General features: G+C 49.2%; 1 protein-coding gene across 2 annotated transcripts in view; it reads left to right on the forward strand.

Annotated features, from left to right (window-relative positions):
• The window catches only part of FBXW8 (F-box and WD repeat domain containing 8), a 111,128-nt gene extending 97,396 nt beyond the window's left edge, over positions 1–13,732 (forward strand). For both annotated transcript variants that reach the window (XM_025401121.1, XM_025401122.1), the window contains exons 9-11: positions 9,206–9,379; positions 12,372–12,482; positions 13,003–13,732. In XM_025401121.1, coding sequence (XP_025256906.1) covers positions 9,206–9,379; positions 12,372–12,482; positions 13,003–13,147 — 430 coding nt within the window. In that variant the 3' untranslated portion in view covers positions 13,148–13,732. The remainder of the gene's footprint in view (positions 1–9,205; positions 9,380–12,371; positions 12,483–13,002) is intronic.
• The last annotated feature ends 9,782 nt before the right edge of the window (positions 13,733–23,514 follow it).

Genomic DNA, 23,514 nt, shown 5'->3' on the forward strand with positions numbered 1-23,514 from the left:
ACAGGCAGTCACCCTGCTTAGGTTCAGACGGCAAGTTCTATTTTACCCTCTGTGGATGGTGACTCCAGTGTCAGTTCGCTTTCCAAAGCTGTTCAGTTTCTATGCTGTTTTTGGTCTGTGCATGTGCCACTTGGGTTAGTCTGAGGCTTGGCAGTGGTTCACTCTTAGTTGAGCTCTTAAAGCCGTTGCCGTCCTGCTTTGAATCTGTCCCACATAGCCCAGGGATGAGCCTGGGACTTATGTGGGTTTAGACACAGTATTATGTGATCCCTTTCTTGAGGTTTCTCCTCTCTTAATCCTTACACTTTCCAGCCTTCAAGGATTCCTTTCTCTTATAGTTCTTTGGTCAGAAAGATAGGGTTTCTGTCAGAGTTCTACCTGCCTGAATTGCCGCCACCATGCAGCATGTGACTGGGGACTGTCCTTGTGACACAGCCACAAGAAAGAGGAAATAACCCCATAATAACCCTCACCCCTATTCTTTGGGGACTGCAGGGGCCCCTTTTGTTCCTCTGGTCAGAAAGATGGAGTTTCTATTGGAGTTTTAGCTTCCTGCACCACCACACAGTTCTGCATGTTGGAGTCCATACTCCGGGCAAGGCTGCAGGAGGAAAAAGGGGAAAAAATGGGAAACTCCTCCCCTATACAGCCACTTCCATGGGTTTGAGTCTCCTCTGCAATCCATCGGCTTGCGTTGACTCCCCAGAGTCCTCAGGTGTTTGTTCTTGTGTTTTGTCCATAGGTTTTGCTGGCAGTTGACAGGAGAGAGGCAGCAGTGGGCTTACTCCGTCCTGGCCAGAATCAGAACGTCCTGCTTTCTTTTCAGTGACTGAAGTCAGCACTGTAGTTGGCAGTCAAGGGCTGTATTAAACGAGGACCCTTCCTGTTCTGTAGCTCTCAGTCTTCTTATCTGTGATCTGCTCATTTTCACCAGTGCAGCTGGGGATCTAGCAGGGAGAAGCTGATCCGTGCTGTGCTATGGAGAACCAAGAGTTGGTGCTAAGGGCAAATGTCAGGCTGTAATTGGGTTACTAAGTCACTGAGCCAGCAAATTCCAGTGTTTTCCCCCATGGTCTCAAGTTTATTTTTTAGCAGCTGTATTGAGATTTAATTTACATGCCACATAATTCACCAATTTAAATTGTACAATTTAGTGTTTTGAGTAGGTCCACAAGGTTGTGCAGGTATCACTACAGTCCATTTTAGAACATTTTCACCCCAAAGAGAAACCCCACATCCATTAGCAGTCACTCACCCTTTCCCTTATCCCCTCCAGCTTTAAGCAACCACTCATCTACTTACTTTCTCTGTGGATTTGCCTGAACATCTCCTATAAATGAAATGATGTAATCTGTGACCTTTTATGACTGGGCTTATTCCACCTAGTATGTGTTTAAGATAAACCCAAGTTGTAGCATGTATCGGTATGTCATTCCTTTTTCTGGCCAAGTAATACTCCCTTGTGCAGATGTACTACATTTTCTTTATATCAGTTAGTGGACATTTGGGCTGCTTCCACCTTTCGACTATTATAATGCTACTGTTATCATTTATGTGTAAGTTTGTTTGTGGATGCATATTTTCAGTTCGGTTGGGGAAATACACTGGGAGTGGAATTGCTGGCTTATGTGGTACTTCTATGTTAAACCATTTGAGGAATTGCCAGACTCTTCTATAGTGGCTGTACCATTTTACATTCCCACCAGCACTGGATGAGGGTTCCAGTTTCTCAGCCCCCTCACCAACACTTGCTACTGTCTCAAATTCTAGATTGCATTTCTCTGACAGCCCGTGGTGATGAATATCCTTTCACGTGCTTATTGCCTGTTTGTATATCTTCTCTGGAGAGATGTCTATCCAAATCCTTAGCCCATTTTTTAATGGGGCTGTCTTTTTATTATTGAGTTATTAGAGTTTTTTTTTTTTATATAGCCCAGGTACAAATCTCTCATCAGATATGTGATTTGCAAAATATTTTCTCCCATTCTGTGGGTTGTCTTTTCACTTTCTAGATTATATTCTTTGAAGCACACAAGTTTTCAATTTTGATGAAGCTCCATTTGTCTGTTTTTTTTTTTCTTTTGCATTTGTGCTATCGATGTCATAGCTAAGAAACGATTTCCTAACCCATGCTCACAAAGATTAACTCCTAAGTTTTCTTCAAAGGGTTTTATAGTTTTGGCTCTTACACTGAAGTCTGTGATCCATTTGGCGTTAATTTTTGTATATGGTGTGAGGTAGAGACCTAAACTTCATTCTTTTGCTTGTGGATATCCAGCTATCCTGGCACCATCTATTGAAATGACAATTCTCTCCCCCATTCAGTTGTCTTGGCACCACTGTTGAAAATGAATGGACTGTAACTTTGAGGGTTTATTCCGGACTCTCAGTTCTATTCCATTGATCTGTATGTCTTGTGTTCTGGCACTACCACACTATGCAGCTTTTTGATTATAATACCTCACCCTTTTTAAAATAATACAACAGTAAACTTACAAATGTCAGGCATGTTGAACGGTGTCACTGCATATGAAAGTAACAATATGTATATAGGAAATACTCATGACTTAGTTAATAACTAAACGTTTTAGTATTTCCAACTTGGGACCATGTGCCCTTTTCTTGGCATTATATACATTATCATCTTTGTCCACTGGGTGGACTTGTTATGGATATCAGAATTTTGGTTCAAGACCATCTAATGCTGGTCCAGAAAGGTTCAGTGACCAGTCTGAAAGACTTGTTAGTCTTGGCCACATAGAATTGTATGTTCTCTATTCAGAGAACTCTAAACTTCAGAGATACAGCCTTAAAATACAGAGAGCACTAAGCTTAGCCTAGCTGGATTAAACTGGCAGTTCTACCTGAAAATACATGTTTTTCTAGTTGCTGTTTAAAATGAATCTTTCACTAAGGCCATCGTCAGTGCTTTGTAGATAAAGCTATTGATTTTGGCATATAAGGTTATATTTAAAATCCTCTTTAATATTTAATAGCCCAGGTTCAGTGAGACCAAACAGAATCATGTATTGATTTCTTTAAAACAATATTATTTTTAAAATTAATTTGGTCATTAAAAAAAGCCTACATTGTAATACCTTATTGCTTGTTCCCTTTATTTTCTGGGTAGAAATATAGCTGAAGGTCAGGTCCTCCTTAATGAAACTGCCGAGCCAGACACTGAATAGGCTTCAGCTTGCCATCAGCTACAGTGTGCCTCATTATCATATGGGAGTATTTAATCCAAGCCAATAGGAAGCACGCCCTGAGTTGTGACCCCCCAATTACAGAATCTCGGCGCTTGCTTCTTGCCCTGACAAATATAAAGTTGTGTGCTGTGCTCGTGCTACTGCTGCCTGCTGTTAGAGAGAGTGATTGGGGCGTAAATGTTGCATTTGCTCCATCTGCAAGTGTTATAATAAGTTATTCAAAGCTCTTAACACAGGACCAACCAGAGCGTGCCTCCCTCTCGGTTCCAGCACGTTTTCCTGCCCATCAGATGGATGCTCCTCTGTTGGAGTCTTTGGAAGGTTCTGGTGTCTTTTGTTTTAATTGGTGGGCTACTGCCGACTCCTATGGCGTGATTTTCATTAGAGAGGGGCTGGAGAGAGGGAGTGTTGGAACCGTCCTCCAAGCCCAACCATGAATATTAAACATAATACAATTACAGCTTTCAGACCAATTATTTTTTCTTTCAACGGGCAAAGTTGATGAAATACTCGCTAGATGGGGATTCACAATATCTACCATTGGCTCCTCTTTGTCCCTGGAATCGGTTGTCTTGGCATATTCTAGTGCCCATTTGCTGTGCTACCTGTTTCCCAGCGTCGAGTATTTGGTTTGAGCACTGAGCTGACGACGGGCTTTGCCAAGGCGCACGGCATTCAGGCCGGTGCTGCGCGCTGTCAGATATCCGAGGCAGATACCTGTTCCTTCACGTGAATCTGAATGGCTTGGGTGGACTTAGCACACTGTGCTGCTTCTGTAGACGAGAAGCCAGAGTGGTGCTTCTTTAAGGAGATGTCAGAAAAATGTTTTTCCTTTTTCCCAAGGGGCAGAAGTTCAAGGCTGGTTTGGCCTATTTTTTTTTTCTTAGTGATATAAAATACACTGAGGCCATATCTTTTGGTTTATTTGTTTATTTTGCTTGGAGCCATCCATGCTGGTATCTAAATACAATAGGAAAACAGATGGCAAACTTTGAACTTCTGGACCAAATTTGTGTTTGCCTTTGTCTCCTTAACAGCCAAACTGTAAATTATGGAGTATAAATATTCAACAGAGGAGCTCTTTATGGAAATCACCATAGCAGAATAGACTCTGATTAACCAAATATGCACTGAAAAGTACTTGGTAAACATTTCCGCTCCCCCTTTCCCCAATCCTTTTCAAGTTCCCATTATGGCCTAAAGTCAGAGTTCTCTTTACAGCATTTATACTTTTTCTCTTCCCTGCGCACACAGCCCGAGTTCTCTTACCTACGCATGCCTAAGGATAGGTGTCTGTAAATGTGACAGAGGAAGACCTTTGTTTTCAAAGTCGTCTTCAGACTCTCTCTGCATCTTTCTGCTCCCAGATCCCTGACTGGCAAGTCAGAGACTGAACAGCATCTGTAGCAACGGACCTCTCTATTCACTTGCGTTGCCTTGTCAGTTACACGGCCTAGCAGGAAGAAGAGAGTGTCTCCTCTGTGTTCTAAAACGACGTATTGTTCCATCCTGTTTTATTTCACCTTATCTAAGAAATAGATGAAAGTATTTTTAAAATTATGAAACAGAACATATGTATGGGAGCGTATATAAGGTATGTGTACAGTTTCAAGAATAACCGAGAATGCCCGCGCATCCACCTCTCAGCTCAAGAAAGAGTGTGACCGTTGAAGGCCTCCCGGTCATGAATGAATTCTTGTTTTTTAAACATGGCAGCATCCAGAAGAAAACACAAAAGCCTCCTTTATTGCCCTCTTGCTTCTCCAAGGTAATTGTTGTTAATGTTTCAAATATGTGCTTTCAGAATTTGATCTTCAGAATTGTTTGGTTTTATTTAAACAGGAAGTATGCACATTCAAAATGGGCTCAAAAGCAGAGTAACCTAGAGGGCTAAGCGCACCCTCTTCCCAACAGCCTTGTCAGCCTCCCTCATTGTGATCACTTGAATGCTGAGCGTTCTCCGGGGCCGTCTGCACCCACGCAGCCTAAACGCATGCCCCCCAGCACATGCCTGTGTGCACGGCTGCCAGTCGGCCTGTGTAGTTCTGTCCTGGGTCCCACTGTATGGATGTACCATAGTTGCTTTAACTAGCACTCAGTTGATGAGCTAGTTAATCGTGTCACCTACATCCAGTCATTCCAGTTCATCACAGCGAAAAGGTGTCTAATTTTTCCTGTCAGTCTAATTATCTTTCCTTAATAGGTAATGTCTTTTTCTCTCAGGCTGCTTTTAGGACCTCTTTGTCTTTGTGTTCTCCCATTTTTCTAATTATACTCTTAGGTATGTCTTTTGTATTTGATCGTGTGCATGAGTCGGCATGCATGTCTTTCATCAGTTCCGGGAAACACCAGCTGGTAACTGTCCTTCCGGAACTTGGGGCGTATGCTGCACCACCCCTTCTGTCCCTCATGTCTCTTATCACAGTTTTCATATTCATCTCTTTGTGCTCCATTCTTGGTAATTTCTTCAGATTTTTCTTCTAATTCACCCATTCTCTGATCTGCTTCCAGCCTATCTCCCGAATTTAATTTCAGAGACTATACTTTCATGCTTTTGTATTGAAAGCAGGAGTCTCCATACTCTGTGCTCCCTGCCTTGGGTGGCCCTTCAGTGTGTTTGATGAAACCACGGAGCTGAGCCTGGCGCTTGCCAGCAGGCTCCCCCACCACCTGGGCAACTGAAGTTGCAGCTCACCTTCTCCTATCTGGTTTTCAGCTCAGGTCCTGGGCAAGTCACTACGTGAGCTCAGCAGTACCCTTAAAAGGATTTTATCCAGCATTTTTAAGCGTTTTGCAGTGGAACCGTCAACATGTTGTCTGAAACAGAAGCCTCTTTTGCAACTAAGGTCAGTGCTTTGCTGACTGGCCTTGCGTGTATGTGGACACTTGTGTAGCTACCTCCTTGAAGTGGAATTGCCGGCTCAGAAGTGAGGTGCATGTGGTGTTTGGTTGGATATTGCCAAGTCACTCCCCAAAGAAGGATTTGTGCTCGCCTCAGCTGTCTAGGAGTACCTACCTGTCCACGACTCCCTGCCACACAGTGCCTCGAAGGGCGTTACCACACTTCACCTTTGCTGGGGAGATGGGTGACAAAGTGGCATTGCATTGTAGTTTTACTGTGTAATTTATCTTATTACCAGTAAACTTAAACATCTTACACGTGTTGAAAAGCCATTAGTATTTTTCTGTGAATTGCTTTTTCTTATCTTTTCTCTCGATTTAATAATGGGTTGTCAGTCTTTACTGATTTGAAGGCATTTATTATAAGACATTAGCCCTTTTTGTTGCAAACATTTTCCTCAGTTTATCATTGGACTGACTTTCTGATTTTTCCCTGCCCCCACAGGAAAAAGTTAAACCCTTTTTTCACCTTCTGTACTTTGTTTCGAAAGGCTGTCCTCCTTTGAATATTTTTATAGTTTAATTATGTTTAACTCTTTGCACCCTCTATAATTTGTATAATATATGTGGTAGAGCTCCAAGCTGAGAAAACTACTATAGAGTATTTTGCCTCTGTTGTTACAAATGGGACATTTTCTTTGATTCTATTTTTTAAATTTATCTTTGACTCTGTGTTACTGAATTCTCTGGGACTGTCCCTTCTCACTAATGAGAAGTCTACCCACTTCTTTCCAATCTTTTTACTTTTCGTTTTTTCCTTTTGTCTAATTGTGTCTAGTTTTTAAAAAGCGATGTGAAATAATGGTGGTGGCAGTGCCTCACTGCCACATCTGGGATGGGTGTGACGTTTCATCCCATTTCTTTCGGCCTCCGTGGACATGACCAGGTGGTTTTTTGTTGATTCCCTTGTCTGTGGCATCTTGCTGTGGAGTCTGTTCTTGATATTTCAGTCGGATATGTAGTTTTCTTCGATCGTGCTCTCAGCTTTAGGCTTTGGTAATAGAGTGCTGGCTTCATGGAGAATTTGGGAGCTTTCCTCCTTTTCCTAGGCTGTGGAACAGTTAACTTAGCCCTGGAGGCAGCTGGTCCTTACAGGTCTGGCCAAAGTGACTTTTTTTTTTTTTTTGGGGACTGTTGCCCCTTGCTGGCTTCCTCAGGCTGCTATTTGTTATTTTATCTACTTGGATTTTCTGTCTCCTGGGGATTCGTTTTGATAATTCTTATTTTCCCAGAAAGCCATTTACTCATCTAAGTTTTCAGATTTGGAAATTTTAAAAATTCAAGAAATAGAAATAGATTATTTCTGAATAGATTATAGTGACTGAAGAAACAATTAAAAACCAAAAACAGGCTGGGTGCAGAGGCACACGCCTGTAATCCCGGCACTTTAGGAGGCTGAGTGGGTGGATCCCTTGAGCCCAGGAGTTCGAGACCAGCCTGAGCAACATGGCAAAACCATCTCTACTGAAAATAAAAAAAAATTAGCCTGGTGTGGTGGCACGTGCTTGTAGTCCCAGCTACTCGGGAGGCTGAGGTGAGTAGCTGGCCCAGGAAGTTGAGGCTGCAGTGCCACTACACTCCAGCCTGGGTGACGGGAGTGAGACCCTATCTTTAAAAAACTAATAAAAACCAAAACCTAGAAAAAGAAATGTGATCCATGGAGTTTTGTTCTTCCAGGTCTGACCAAACACTGAGTAAACCGCTCCTTCACTGTTATAAGTGTTCTCAGCAAATGCTTTTGCCTTGAAATCTGCCTTTTCTAGTATTAAATTGTAACATTTTTTCTTCCTCATTTGCAGATGTGTTTTTCACGCATAGCATGTATTTTTACTTTGTGATCCATTGGCAGCTCTTCTTGTTAATAGGAAGGTTTGTCCTGTGTGCCGCCATGGATCCAGCAGACACATCAGGTCCCACTTAAGCCATCTGTCTTCTTGTTCTGGTATTTTGCTATGCCACTTTCTTTCAGAGAGTATCCACAGGTAGTTCACTTTGAGTCCTTTTCTGTTAAAGAAAAAAAAGTCTATTATGCCTTCAAACTTGGGAGCTAAGCTAGGTAGAGAATTGTTGGTTCAAAATAATTTTCCCTCAGAACTTGGAAAATCGACGTTGTGTGTGCGCATGTTCGCATAACTAGAGTCAGGGCATGGGACGTGTTTCAGAGAATCCTGTCTCTCCACAGCTTTGGGGCCAGACATGCGTTTTTAATCATATATCCTTGTCTTTGTCCTGTTCCTTGCTAGATGCTGGGGTCTTTTCAGGGCAGGGACTGTCTTTTCCTTTTCAACTTGCATCATAGGGTCTCTTAAGCTCATCTTTACATGTATTAAATGTAATCAATTTGATTTACTTTTAGCCTTTGTGGCTTATTGTAGAAACTAAGTATGGTGGTGGTTGTAGTGGATACGAGATTTCTGTCCCATTATCTAACTTATCCTCGTGAAAAATTCAACATACATAAAAAGCAGTTTTTAAAGAGGTTCTGAAAGAAATGTGGATTATTATAAGGCAAGTAATTATTTCAGTCAGTGACTGCCCAGGGTACACACACCTTTATCCCCGCTCTGCTGTGCGTATCAAGTATAAAGGCTTTTCCTTTCTCACTTCCAACAAGACAGCGATGAACTTACAAAGTCAAGTGAAATACCCAAAAAGTGTTCTTTTCCTAACCGGGTGAGGATCTGGGGTGTCTGGCTTTGTAGCTCTTGCTACCTTAACAGGTTATTTTACCAACAGCAAAATTACCGTTCTGGGCAATACACCTACTGCTGGGACAGGCTTCTCAGGCCAACCTGCGCGTGCAGTCACACAGGTGGCTTTTCCCTGGTAGGCAGGTAACGTAGGCAGCCACTGTCCTTGGCCTGCGTCTTTCTTGCTCCGCGTGCTTGTAAACCATTCAGATGCGATGGCGTGGGTCCTCCCTGACAGTCTACTAATGAGGAGATAAAAGGTTGATGTCCTTATTATTGATGTTTGCAGCTGAGGAGTTTTTCATAGCAGTGTCGCGCATAGACCACAGTGAAGGGGCAGTTTGTTCATTTCAAGCTTTGACTCTAACCCCATTTCCCTTCTCTGCTCTTCTTGGGCCTGTCCAGGGTGAGGATCCATGACCTCCGCAGCGGTAACATCGCCCTGTCGCTCTCTGCCCACCAGCTTGGGGTCTCGGCCGTGCAGATGGACGACTGGAAGATCGTCAGCGGAGGCGAGGAAGGCCTGGTGTCCGTGTGGGATTATCGGACGAACCAAAAGCTGTGGGAGGTGTATTCTGGGTAAGGTGCATTCCAGACACTCTTGGGAGTTTCTAGTAGCGACAGGGAAGGCAGCACTGATCAGCCTGCACCAGGAACGGTGCTCAATGCCCCCACCCCCAGCTTCGCCAGGTGAATCCTCACTGTGACCCTAGGAGCCAGCTGCTGTACCAGCACCGCTCTGCAGAGGAGGAAACAGGCTTGGAAATGGCGCTGGTCACTGGGGATGCAGTTCCTGTCTCTGACATCATTCAGATCGCCACAATTCGAATATTAGTCAGGCCCAGCTTTCTCTAAGAATGAAACTACTTTTTTGCAAGTGCTATTCTGATTATTTTAGGATTTCTCCATCTTAATAAACAGAAAAGGGAACTCGAAAACGTAGGAAACTTGCTGGGCTAGGCCAGGATGTGACACCCCACCTGCCCACAGGTGGAAGGCAGGGCTGGCCCGGCCGCTGTCCTCCACTCGAGTCTGTCATGTGTAACCATGGTACTGCCTGCTGCTTAGACTGTCCTCGTGCCGTTTACATAGAAGAGCACTTAAGACTGAAGGGGTTCATAGAGGCTCCAGTGAAGGAGGAATTTGTCGTTTGCACCTTTAACACCATTATTGGAGATATACACACTACCCTCAGCACAGGCTGTTGGCGTCACAGATGTGGGTAGGTTTATGCCATTGGTGCCTAACTGGTTAAGACATTTCCAGTGAGCCTGCTTCTGACCTTCAGAGCAGCAGCCCAGCCCGGGGCAGGTTCGTCAGAGCTGACTTGAGGCCACCGCCACCACCTCTGCCTCGCCCTGCAGGCCTTGAACTGGAGACCCTGCCTTTGAGACAGGTGGGGATAAAGGCAGCGGGCCCTCTCCCTCGCTGCCCCTCAGCACCACTGGGAAGAGACATCCGGCCAGGCCTGCTGGCTCACCTGTAATCCCAGCCACTCAGGACACTGAGGAGCTCTCAAGGCCAGGGGTTTGAGACTGGCCTGGGCAACTCAGGGTGACCCTACCTCTTTCAAAATCCTCCAGGCATGGTGGCGTGCACCTCTAGTCCCAGTGACTCCGGAGGCTGACGGGAGGATTGCTCCATGGAGCCCAGGGGTTTGAGGCTGCAGGGACTGTGCCACTGTACTCCAGCCTGGGTGACAGAATGAAACCCCATCTCTACAAAAACAAGATGATTCTGGGCCAGTGGCCTGTGAGCATGACAACATAGAAGAGCAGAAACAGGGCCAGGCCCTCGCAGTGAACTCAGATTTGTTCCCCACTTACTGCAAATCCAGGTAAACCGGCCTCTGAGAACCTGACCTGAGCAGCGACCTGCTCTTTATGCAAGGCCAGCAGTTTGCCAGGCGTCTCCGAGAGGCGGCAGGCTTACACGCAGAATGGGCCTCTTCCTTGGAGGGCGGTGTTGGCCAACACGGGCTGGCAGATTTTATCACACAGAGCCCTGGGTACTGCCTAGGCCCGCCCCCTCGCTGTGGCTGTCCCTGTCGCCTGGGCCCTTTTTCTGACTTCCATGCTGATGCACTGAATTGCCACCAGGTGGTGCCAAATGGCAACTAAAACTGCACCGAAATTCCCGGAAGCATTTGCCTTTGAGGAAAAGTCAGCATTTGTTTTAAAGCGTTGCTGGATCAGCCATCCAGGTCCTCAGGGATAGCTGCCGGCCCCACACTCTAGCAGGTCTCATTTTTCTCTCTACAAAGCTGCACCCCCGGTACAGGCCACTGAGATGAAGCCTAGGTAAGGAAGGCCTTCCCCAGAGGTGTGGCCCTGTCCCAGCACTGCCTTTGTCCCTGTGCGACCCGGGCTTGTCCCCCATGCGGTGAAAACAGTTTGTCACCAGCACAAGGCTGACAGACACACGGTCTCCTGCCCAGAACTCACTGACTTACTCAAGGCCTCACCTGCAGTGCCTGCTGCCAGGCCTCAGTCTCTTCAGCCCAGGTCCTCGCCTGCCTGACAGGGTGCCGTCAGTCTGCCATGCTGCAGGCCTCCGCCAAGCCTGCCCTCCCTCTGTGGGTCTTTCTCATCCTCCAGGCCCCATTCAAATCCACCACCACGTTCCTGCTGTGGGTGTCCCAACCCCGGGGAGGTAGGGACTGCTCCCTAGCTTCCCTCACTCCCAAGAACCCTCTGCTTTAGTCAAGGAGAGCAGCCCCAGCCATCCTGGGAGCAGCCCTGGCCCAGCCCACACAGGCCTCGTCCCCTCCTGTGCACCCCTCCCAACAGACCCTTTCAGCCCTCCTCCCAGCACTTAATTCTGCATCACGCAGTCTTTGTAGCTTGTAAATTCGCTCGTGCTACAGAAGCATTAGTCATGTTTTCTGGGACTGCATCTTACCTTCTTCACTGGCTAGGGCCCTCCCTGGGTCAGGCATCCACCTGGATGAGACATCTTTTTAATTCAGTGTCTCCTAGCTCAGTGCCGTGACCACAGCAGGTACTGCACAAAAGTTTCAGAAAAAACGCAAACCTCTGTTCAACAGACTTGGAGCCATTTTGTTCCCAGATTTCCCAAACGTGCTTTCACCACCCAGGGGACGTGTGTCACTGCAGCCCTGTGAGCCGGATCGGGGGCGCCTTCCTGGATCAGCAGTGAACGTGCCCCCAGTGCTCATAGATGATGGACAGCCTGGCTGGGAGAGCTCAAGGGACTTGCCCAGGGAGGCAGCGGTGGACCAGTCTCTGTTGCACGTGGTTGATTCATCTCCAGTAGGGAGTGTCCTTTATGTCTGGAATGTACCAGGTGGTTGGGGCAGATGCCAGCATGCGTACGGGGCATGCAGACCTGTTTACAAAGTCATGCCCAAAGCACGGCCTGCTCACCTGAGCTTGGGAGCTGAGGTGAGACACTGCTTCCGTGGGGGCCTGTTCCCTCTGAAAGAGAAGCTTCGCTTTATGGGTTCTAGAATCCCCTGCAGCTCTGAACTCCCAGGTCTGTGGCAGCAAGTGCAGGCTGTGCGCAGGCCCAGTGGATGCCCCCTTACGAGCTCTCTCCCGCTGCCTTCCAGACACCCCGTGCAGCACATTTCATTCAGCAGCCACAGCCTCATCACGGCCAACGTGCCCTACCAGACGGTGATGCGAAACGTCGACCTGGACAGCTTCACTACTCACAGGAGGTTAGTGGTGGGGCTGGGCGAGTCAGAGACCATCTTAGTTTGATTGATGTATAGAACCCCCGCCCCCATGACACATTGCACCCTATGAGCTATACCCTCAGGCAGGGCCCTGCCTTTCTAGGAATTGGGAACGTAAACATCGATGCTGACCTGTACTGAGCGCCTAGCATCTGATGCACGACAGCCCTGTGGGGCGAGTCCACACTGCCGGCTGTGCAGAGAGGGAGGGCAGGCCGTATGCTGAGGGGTCTGCTGTGGTTAGAATCCTGTCACAGTGGCAAGGCCCATCCTCTTGAGTCCTTGCCCTGTGACTCTCACTGCACCCATCCGACTTGTGCACCCCCATGTTGACCACTAAGCCTGGGACTGTGAGTATCTAATGCTGTGTGCCCGGAGGACACCTTTGTGAAGATGAACCTCTGTCTGGTCTCAGGAGAACGCCTCCTGCAAAGACAGAAGCAGCCGGGGTGAAGGCCAGCGAGGCCACCCTGACCTGTCACCATCTTTGTGCTCTTTCTAGACACCGGGGGCTGATCCGTGCCTACGAGTTTGCAGTGGACCAGCTGGCCTTCCAGAGCCCTCTCCCTGTCTGCCGTTCATCCTGTGACGCCATGGCCATTCACTACTGTGACCTCGCACTGGCCTTTCCCTATAACCACGTTTAGGGACGTGCCTCAGGAGCAAGGAGAAAAATGGGAAGAACCAGTTTTATCCACATTAAAACTCCAGGCGGCTCTGCACGGGTGGTAAATGTTTAGGGGAAGAAGGCGGCCCAGGGTGCTGTGCCTGACGGCATGTGTCTCCCTGACCCCTGCACTTCCCCGGCGCCTGGGGCAACCTGGTGTATGCTGGGGCTCAAGTCGCACATGCTGCCAACACAAACGTAGCCTCCTTCCCCACCCAGCCGGCCACTCTGGCCTCAGCTCCCTCAGGACACCTCAGGGATCTCGCTGTGGGGTCCCATATGGTCCCTGCTCAACCAGCTTCTCTGTGTTCGCGTTCCCAGCTCCAGCCCTGCAGGCCGTCTTTCCAGTCTCCAGTCCCTTCCCTCTTTTCCTCCGAGGGCCTTTGGATGTGCTTGTCCCTGGCCTCCAAGGCAATAACCTCCATGTCCTTTTCCCTGTATTTACTTAGGGTGCTCTTCTGTGACACTTGCCACCACCACCTTCCAGTAGCAAGCTGGTAGAGCAGAACTTTTTCTTCACAGCTTTTACCATGGTTTATAATCATATACTTACACAGTTTAGTCATTAATGACTATTTTGCTTACTGTTGTGTCTATGATGTGTGTTACAAAGCAAATATTTTCTAAATATTCATTGACTAAACAGCCATCAAGATGAACAGGACAGGAGAGAACTGTTCAGTGTGATACAGAGCTGCCATTTCCAAAATATTCTGGAAGCAAGCCATTGCCTTACTCTTGATTTTCAACAGTTCTAAACGCAACAGCATCCACCTAATATACCTTCAGAATATCAAAGCAAAACTGATAGAACTACAAAGAGCAATAAAATCCATTCTCATAGCAGGCAAATCAGTGAGAAAAAACGTAAAGATCTGGAAGATTTACTTAATATCGCTAACAAGCTGGATCCAATAGATATGTATAGAATTTCAGATACACATAGAACATGACAAAAAACCACCCTGTACGAAGGCCACAAAGAACAGCTCAGATACACAAAGATTCGCACCATACAGGCCAAATTATAGAACCCCTCCAACCCCCGAGACACTGCACCCTGTGGGCCGTACCCTCGGGCACTGCACCCTGTGGGCTGTACCCTCGGGCACTGCACCCTGCTTTTCTAGGAATTGACCCCCGTGCAGAATAGTGAGAAATCAACAAAAAGCAAAATAAGACAATTCCAGACACTCCCGAATTCACTTGGATTTAAAGAAGTTAATAAAAACAAACTATAAACTCTCTAGACTGGGTTGACAGTAAAAGCACTGAATACAAAACCCAGGGGATGAGGCTGGGAGGGGCTGGCACCTCAGCTCAGAAAAGGTAGCCGCAATCCCAAAGCAAGCAGAAGGCAGGGGTTAAATCAGGATAAAATCAGACATTAATGGAATAGAAAACCAATAGTTATTATAAAGTCAAAAGCAGGGGTTTTTTGTTTTTTGTTTTTTTTAGGTGGAGTCTCGCTGTGTCACCTAGGCTGGAGAGCAATGGCCTGATCTCGGCTCACTGCAGCCTCTGCCTCCTGGGTTCAAGTGATTCTCCTGCCATCACACCTGGCTAATTTGTATATTTTTAGTAGAGACAGGGTTTTGCCATGTTGGCCAGGCTGGTCTCAAACTTCTGACCTCAAATAATCCGCCTGCCTCAGCCTCCCAAAGTGCTGGGATTACAGGTGTGAGTCACTGCACCCGGCTCAAAAGCAGTTTTTGACAAAAAAAAAGACAAAATATACAACTCTTGATAAAACAAAAAGGTACAAGGAGCCATGAGGAAGAGAAAAGGTACCTGAGGATGCGGAAGTACCTGCCACGTGGGAACCGTCTATCCACACTCGTTCCAGAGAAAACCCGAGTCCTCTCAGTTGCACATGCGTATATATCAGCGGGAAATGCTGGCCATGACTCCAAAGCCTGGAACCTTCACGTCTTGAAGGTTCTGGAAGGTTTTTCAGATTGCTTAAGGTATGCAGCTACTCCACATTCATCTCCAACTACACAGGGGAACGGAGCAGACAGAGCTGCGGCTGGAAAGCGTGGCCTCCCGTCCAGAGTGCTTTCCTTCGGACCCGCCTTCCTGCGGCAGATGGACCGGAGGGTGTCCTGCTTCCTTTCAGCCAGCTGGCTTCCTAAGTGGAGATGGCCTGTAGGCAGCAAATGCAGGGTTTTGTTTACCTTCGTTGTCGTCATGGGGTGGTCAGACTGTTTGCTGGTGACCTGGCTTTAGAAGGTTCTCATCAAGCCCCGCCCTTTCCCTCTCATAGTCTTAATGCATCTGGACCACGGGGGAAAATATTTTTCTTTTCAAAAAGCAGCCCCTTCTAAGTCTGCATTCCCAGTTCATTTTGCGGGGGCATTCTCCCTTCCTAGTTTGCAGCAATTAAAGGTAACAGTGTAAAGTCATTAGACCCAGAATTACAGCAGCCAGCAGCTGGTCCAGTATAAAAATCTCACAAGTGTAGACCCTCCCACCGCAAAGCCTGTTTGTAACATACCTGCCACTCATGAAAGTTGCCTGGGTTTTGTAAAGGAAAATGTATTGGATCCAAGCTGTTATCTTCAAGCACACCAACTTCAGGCAGCGTTTTCTGCTGCAAACCTGAACACCCTGGAATCAATCACACTGACAGGGGAAGGAGAAATGCTCCTTTATAAGCCAACATTTATCCAAATTAAGCCCCCTTACCTTTACCCAGACCCCTTCACAAGTTCTGAGGTTTCAGCCGATTGGTCCTCTACTTTCCTCCTGAGTCCCTCCCAGAGATGCCGCCATCCCCGGCTCCCCACAGGTGGAGACACTCAAGCATGCTGCCGGGGGAGCTGGACGGTGAAACGCGAAAGATCTCATGTCGCGTCTCAAAACATGGTCGGACTTGCTTTCTGCTTTATGATGTCCGTAGTTGTTCTAATATTAAATGCTTTGAATTTATTTATTGGTCAAGTTATTTTAACTTGGGCAAGGCATACAGTGATAATCCCCTGGTATGCCACAGTTCCAGCTCTCTTTCCACCCCCTTGAAATCTTACCTCCCACCATGGTTTTGTTTTGTAAACCCACAGTCACGTGCGTTTTCCCAGAACCTCCACTAAAGGGGCTCCCAGCCCAGGATCCAGGAGACCTGCAACATGGTACAGTAACTCATCACCAACCGTCATCAATAGGTATTCTTAGAACTGCAACTGTAAGCAAAATGAGGTATAATGAAACTAATTTTGGCCGGGCAAGGTGGCTCAGGCCTGTAATCTCTGTACTTAGGGAGGCCAAGGCAGGCGGATCACCTGAGATCAGGAGTTCAAGACCAGCCTGGCCAACATGGCGAAACCCCATCTCTACTAAAAACACAAAAATTAGCCAGGCCTGGTGGTGCATGCCTGTAATCACAACTACTCGGGAGGCTGAGGCAGGAGAATCGCTTGCAGCCGAGAAGCAGAGGTTGCAGTGAGTGGAGATCGCACCACTGCACTCCAGCCTGGGCAATAGAGCGAGACTTTGTCTCAAAAAAAGAACTTGCAACTTTAAGCAAAATGATGTATAATGAAACTAATTTTACTATAGGCTAATGGATGTAAACAAGAGTTAAGTTCCCATGGCATATTGCTGGCCATAAAAACATCACCAAACTTTAGAACTTGAAATCAAACACTTCTAATATTAAACATTAAGTAGACATGAGTTATACATACATTTAAGAAAAATTACTGAAAACAAGGTAATTACCCAATTTTTGGTGACTTCAGTGGGTGTTGGCAGTTGTAGCGATGGTGGGTCATATCACAAAATAAATGTTTGCAAAGCAAAAATTGTCAGGAGCGCCTCCTTCCACCACACAGGTCAAACACCAGGCTGGGCTCACTAGGCACTCGTGCACGGCGTCACTTACTATTGTGCATGTGTATGGTTAGGGGAGGCAGTTTTTTTTTTACAATAATTTTTATTCATTCCTTCTTTCATTTTCCAACTGTTATTCCAGTTCAAGGTGGTGGGTGACCAGAGCCTATCCCAGCAGCTCAGTGTGCAAGGCAGGGACCCACCCTGGACAGGACGCCCTCCCATCACAGGGCACACTCACCTCACACACACACTCAGACTGCGACCAACAAACCTCACCTGCACATCTTTGGGGCATGGGAGGAAACGAGTGCCCACAAAACTCAGAGACCGGGAGGACGTCCAGACTGTACACAGACAGTGGCCCCAGCCGGGAATCAATTTTTTTCTCAATGTTATAACAAAATGACATTGAATAAAATGATGCTATTCAAGGACCCGCTGTGTGGGAAATGTGCATGAGGGCATTTTCTGGGAAAAACCTGGTTACCTCTCATCAGATTCTTGAAGGGACTGCAGCCCCCCCTCCCCCCGAGAATTCGTCTCTGCCACTAGAGTGTGTTTTGCAACCCAAGCCATGTGCCGCCGTGGTGCTGCTGTTGCCCAGGCAATAATTGATGTCTCAGAGATACTCCATGAACGGCAGCACCTTCTACAAAGCACAGCTCCCCGCCCTGTCTGAAGGCCAGGCTTTCAGCTGATCGGAGGCAAATGGAATTTCCCCAAGAAAAGGGCTTGGTCCTTCCTGAAAGGGAAGGCTGACACCCCCAAGATGAAGTCCTTCACCCCCATCCCCCCTCTTGAGAGCTAAAGGCCCCACATTCCAGGGGCTAGCGCTTCCCACCACACGTGTTAGATAGCAGATGCTGGCCACTGCAAACCCACTTTGCTTACAGTTGCAGAGAAACAGCTTACCCCGGTGAGGGTCCAGCCTTCTCATGACAACTGTCCCGCGGCTGCTATTCCGGGCAGGCCACCACAGGGGCTCCAAGAGGGCTGTCTCCCGCTGCCTGACGGAGCCTTCGCTCTGAGCAGCAGCTGCAGCAGCACTGAGCTCACGGCGCTGGCCGGCCGGGCTGAGGTGCTGTGAGCCACACAGGCCTGCCCGCGACACCCGCACAGCCAGGCCAGATGGTTACCTGGCTACCGCTGCAGGGGCCTGCGGCGACTTGGACAAGGGCTGCCTCTAATGTGCGATGGCAGATTCCCTCTTGCTGGGCTCCGGCGGGTGCCATGTTGTTCCCAGCCCACTTTGGGCCTCTGATGCCCAGCATGGGCTTCCAGAAGCAGCCGTTTGACTGCTTTGCACTGGGGGCCGTTTGGTTCCCTAGGAAGGGAAGGGGACGCCCCCCCAGCTGAGCTGTCACACCCTGTCTTTTCTTCCCTTGCCCAACACTAGGACAAACGCTGCCTTGTCGTTTCTCTAAGATAGACATGGCGGCTAGCTCCTCAGCAGGCCCCCTGACCACTGCCACCCCGTCAGAGCCACTCTCGGGGCGCCAGCCCTTCCTCTGTGAGATGGAGCCCAGTCCCTTGCTGACTTGGTCAACAAGCAGATTAGAGGGCTGAGCAGCCACCACGTCCTCCTCAGAGTCGTGAGTCCTCCTAGGACCAGGCTGGTCCACCACCAAGCCCCTGCTGACAGCCACATGCAAATTCTGCAAGAGGAACGAGACACCGCCAGCGCCCCGGGGAGCGCGGTTACACCCTGGCTCCCCCTACTCAGCTTTTCCTGGCTTTCCCAAGGTCGCTGTGTGGGAGGACAGCCTGCAAGGCAGGTGTTTGCAAAAGCCTTGCCAAGGCAACTTGTATTTTTAACTCTCCATCAGCCTACTTAAGTCACACGGCGCCATTTCCAGCACAGCAGAGTTCAGCTGCAGCCTCGTTAACTGCAGGCAGGTGGGGACAGGTTCAACTGCTCCATGACAAGGATCAGATCCACAGATGACCTGTCTCCCATTAGCAAAGTATAAAAAGAACTTTCCAGTTCCTTGGCCCAGAAAACAACAGCATTGTTTTGTTAAAGTCTAGCAATAATTCGTTCCCTAAGCGGGTATTTGGCCAGAGCTGGAAGCTGCTGTCATCTTACTCCGTTCCCTTATCCATAATTCATGCTTAACGTGGCTGCAGTGTGTCCCCTGAGCTCCTCATATTCCATTTCCATCACACAGCCCTTTTGTAAACCAACCAAATTAGAGTGTTTGTGTCAAATTGCCATATTCTTTCAACATCCAAAAGCCAACCTTTCCCCTTGGTAATATGGCGATATTAGGAGTACAGCCTGCTTTCGACTCTATTCCTGGCAGATGGCTGAAGAGTATGGACAGAGGTGACCTCCCCTGGCGTCCAGCAGGCTGACGATGCCGCCCCTGCTCAGTCTTCTCCACCCATGGCCTGTGGCCCTCAAAGGATGACCTTATCAGCTTCCTTCAAATATTTGACTTAGTGCTGATTTCTGCCTAGTTCCTTTTAGTCACTGGTGCCATTTCTGATGGAAGGAAGGCTGTTAACCTGTGCACATGGTCATCACTCACCCGCCGACCGGGTTTCAGGGCAAACACATCACCTCCTTCGGGCTGCTCAAGTTGAGGTGACCCAGTCATTCCATTCCTGTCCCCATCCAGCGACAAGAGCGGCTTGCTGCACTTGGGCCAGGGTCTGTGAGGCCAGAAATCCCCTCGCAGGCACGCCCCAATGTCCAGCAGGTAACAAAAGCCATTTCTGAACTACCTGCCTCCAGTCCGAGGCACAGACTGCAGTGCCCAGATGGTGAGGCTGACCGAGATCCGTGTCCGGAGCAGCGACCCTCGGTCTCTGTTGATCAGAGGCCAGCAGCGCCACAAGACGCACAGCCTGCCCCTTCTGGGAGCAGGTTTGCAGCAACTCATCGCCAACCCTGATTGTTCTCAGGATGCCACAGACAATGCCAGGAGCCGGGCAGGAGAGCGCCAGGTGATTGCTGTGTCCACGCTCTGGTGGTAACGGGCCCTCACCCTGCCAGTTAGAGGACCCCCTCAGTGATGACGCACACATGAGCTTTCTTCCGAGAGGTGCGGACCGGGTTCGCCGTGTCTCAACCTCATTTTAATGAGCTGTTTAGATAAGCGGCGGCCCAAAGCTTCAAAGACATCAGGCAGGCCTCAGTGGCCCAAACAGGGGAGCACATTTGATGTGTGTCCATCGTGGCCACATCTTCCAAACGAAAACTCAGGGCACAGGGGCTGACGGAAGGTGACTTATTTATAAAAACACTTTACATTAATGAACTGCCTTTGTTGAAAAGAACCAAATCAAAGCAAACTGGGAGAGTCCCAGAAAACCTGAGGCCTATAGTGGCGGTGCCAGTGTGCCCTCCTGCTCAGTGGCACCGCAGATCGTCCTGCTCACATGGGCAGAACAGGGCAAGGTGCATGGGGGCTGGTAGAGGTCGGTTCTTGCAGTAAGGCCGATCCCCACCAGGCTGTCCTAGCGACTTTCTAGGTGCCTTCTGCCAGCAGCCGGGGGACCAAGAGGCTCCCTAGCAGCAGGGGAAAGCAGGGAGAGTGGGTGAGGGGATCGCGTCCCATTTCCCTCCAGAGGAAACCACCTGGGATCCACCTGGAAGTCCCAGGGGCTTTGTCTCTCCCACTATATAGTTAGTGCTTGAGGGAAGGAAACAGAGACCTCTGTCTTGGCCCTGCAGCTTTTTTTTTTTGAGACAGAGCCTTGCTCTGTCGCCCAGGCTGGAGTGCAGCGGCGTGATCTTGGCTCACTGCAGCCTCCACCTCCCGGGTTCAAGCGATTCTCCCGCCTCAGCCTCCTGAGTAGCTGGGACTACAGGCGCCCACCACCATGCCCAGCTAATTTTTGTATTTTTAGTAGAGACAGTGTTTCTCCATGTTGGCCAGACTGGGCTCGAACTCCTGACCCCAAGTGATTTGCCTGCCTCGGCCTCCCAAAAGCACAGGCATGAGCCACCCACTGTGCCCGGCCTGCCCTGCAGCTTTGAGTGTTGAATGGAGTCCTAGACTGAGAAGCGGAGTTCCAGAGGTGATTTCAGACCATGCAATTTCACCTCCCCAGAGACTGAACCTGCCTCCAGCCACTGACCTGCAGAGACAGAGGCCTCAGGAGAGACTAGGGTGGCATATGCTGCTGTCTGGTGTCTACCAGGCTCTGCCAGGTGCTTACAATGACAATGACAGCACGGAGTCCAGAGCCTCTCAGCCGCAGCTTGGCACCTACCCAGGAGGTTGTGCGTATTAACCAAAGGCTGAGCCTCCCCAGTCTGCACTCACTTTCCCGGGGCCATTCGCCTGCTCCCTGTGTAGCGGGTCGCCTGGCCTTTTAGCTCCCTGTGCTGCTTGGCTGTGTTTTTAAATTTAAGTTCTGACTTTCAGTCATCCTAAGCAGCATCCCATGGACTCCCTGGTGTGTGGTAAAATTACTTTTTTTCTTACACGTATTAAAACAGTTATACACCTGTTGAAGTCAATATTCATCCATGGAACACCCAGAACTCTCAGGCACCTCTCGAGGGGGCAGGGGCGTGGCAGCCCTCGGGGAGCAGGTGCTCAGCACCATGGGAACGCATCCAACAACAGTGTTTCTGCCTGTTGTGCCCACCATTGCCTCAGATGTGACAACTGTCCACAAGCACATGGCCAGGGGTCCCTGGTGTGAGGCTGAGGCTCCCCCTGCTGCCACTCCCCAGCCTAGGGTCCCCACTGAGACCACACCAGGCTCAATGCTAGAGTGGAGATGGGGCCTCCCAGCACCATCTGGGCTCCGTGCGTTTGCAGCCTTAAGCACAAGTCACCGTCTCCTAGAACAGCGTCCGGGGGCTGCGCTTATGACGGGCTGTACCGAGTGAACTCCCTGAGCCTTTAATGTAGAGGGTAGGGCTGGGCACTACCAGCGCTTTGGGAGGCAGAGGTGGGTGGATTGCATGAGCTCAGGAGTTCAAAACTAGCCTGGGAAACATGGGGAGACCCTGTCTCTACCAAAAATACAAAAATTAGCGGGGCGTGGTGGTGGGTACCTGTAGTCTCAGCTACCTGGGAGGCTGAGGTAGGAGACTGCTTGAGTCTGGGAGATGGAGGTTGAAGTGAGCTGAGATTGCGCCACTTCACTGCAACCCTGGGCGACAGAGTGAGACCCTGTCTCAAATAGTAAAATAAATAAAATATAAAATAAAATAAAAAGAAGGGGCATGCTGGGGGTGCGGTGCAGGGGCAAAAAAGCAGAGGCGCCTGGGCTCACTTCCTCTGTTCACAAGTTTCCACCTGGAACCTCATGGGGTGGACGCTGAAGCCCTGCAGACATCGCCATTTACAAAAAGTGGAGAGAACTAAGAACGCTGCCTGCGCTTCCACGTGCACGCAATGGCTCCGGAGGACCCTACGGCAGGCGCTAACACCTCTGCCTCTGAGAAGGGAAGCCTGGGGGCGGGGGGATGGGGGTCGGGGGCAGACTCCATGGCCTGCCTTTTCAAACCTTTTAAATTCTGAACTGCAAGGTGTGGGCTTGTAGTAAAGATAAAGCACGCTTCATATGAAAACTATGAATGAAAACGCCAAGAATGCAAATAATACCCATTGCCAGTTATCAAGAGAACTCTCTTGGAAGGCTAGAATGACACCACCCAGGGAGGGTCAATAAAGGAACCGGGCGTTTCGTGAACTTCAGCACCAGAAAGAGGCCTGGAAAGCAAAGGCTGGCCCACCTTGCACAGCAATGGGAACGCGTCACCCAGGGTCCTCAATGCCACATTCATGAGCTGGCAGCCCACACAGGGAGATGGGGAAGTCACACTCAGCGGGCTGTCCCAGCACCTCCAGGACACAGCTCTCCACGTCCCACAGGTGCAGTCCTCTGCTGACTCCAGGCCACCGCGACCAACAACCTTTGTTTCCCTGCCCCCAGCTCTAGCCAGTCCCCACATCGAAAGGTGATAACTGAAGTTGTCAGGGATCCTTACCTACCCAGCTTCCACTGCCGCTGCTTCCTGGAGTGCTGCAGGGCCCTGCAACTGGCCCAGGACTGCCAGAAAGAGCCAGGGGCACAGCCGTGGCTGGCAGACCACACCCCCTTACCACCACCGTGAGGAGCTGGGGGTCCCAGGTCAGCCAGCCAGGCCCTGACTCCCCACGCCCACTGACCAACACAGCGGGCTCAGGTGCATCCCCGCAGCAGGCACAGGCCCAGGGCTCCAGATGTTTTCTTCATCAGTAAACAGATGTGGCTGTGACGGTGAGGCCGCCCCACCGCCTGAGTCCTGGCCACCTCAGAAGCCCACACAGAGCAGGAGCTGCTTCTCCTTATTTTACTCCCTAGGATGGAGAAGGCGGAGGGGTTCCCAGGACTTACATAGGAAGAACAGCAGATACCTTACCCAAAATAAACAAAAGAGAACAATCCTTCTGCCAAACCAACCTTTCAATATTATTTAGGCTGGGTGTGGTGGCTCACGCCTGTAATCCTTGCACTTTGGGAAACAGAGGCGGGAGGATCGCTTGAGCCCAGTCGTAAGAGACC

This window comes from Theropithecus gelada, chromosome 11 (assembly GCF_003255815.1).
Source record: "Theropithecus gelada isolate Dixy chromosome 11, Tgel_1.0, whole genome shotgun sequence".
Taxonomy (NCBI): Eukaryota; Metazoa; Chordata; class Mammalia; order Primates; family Cercopithecidae; genus Theropithecus; species Theropithecus gelada.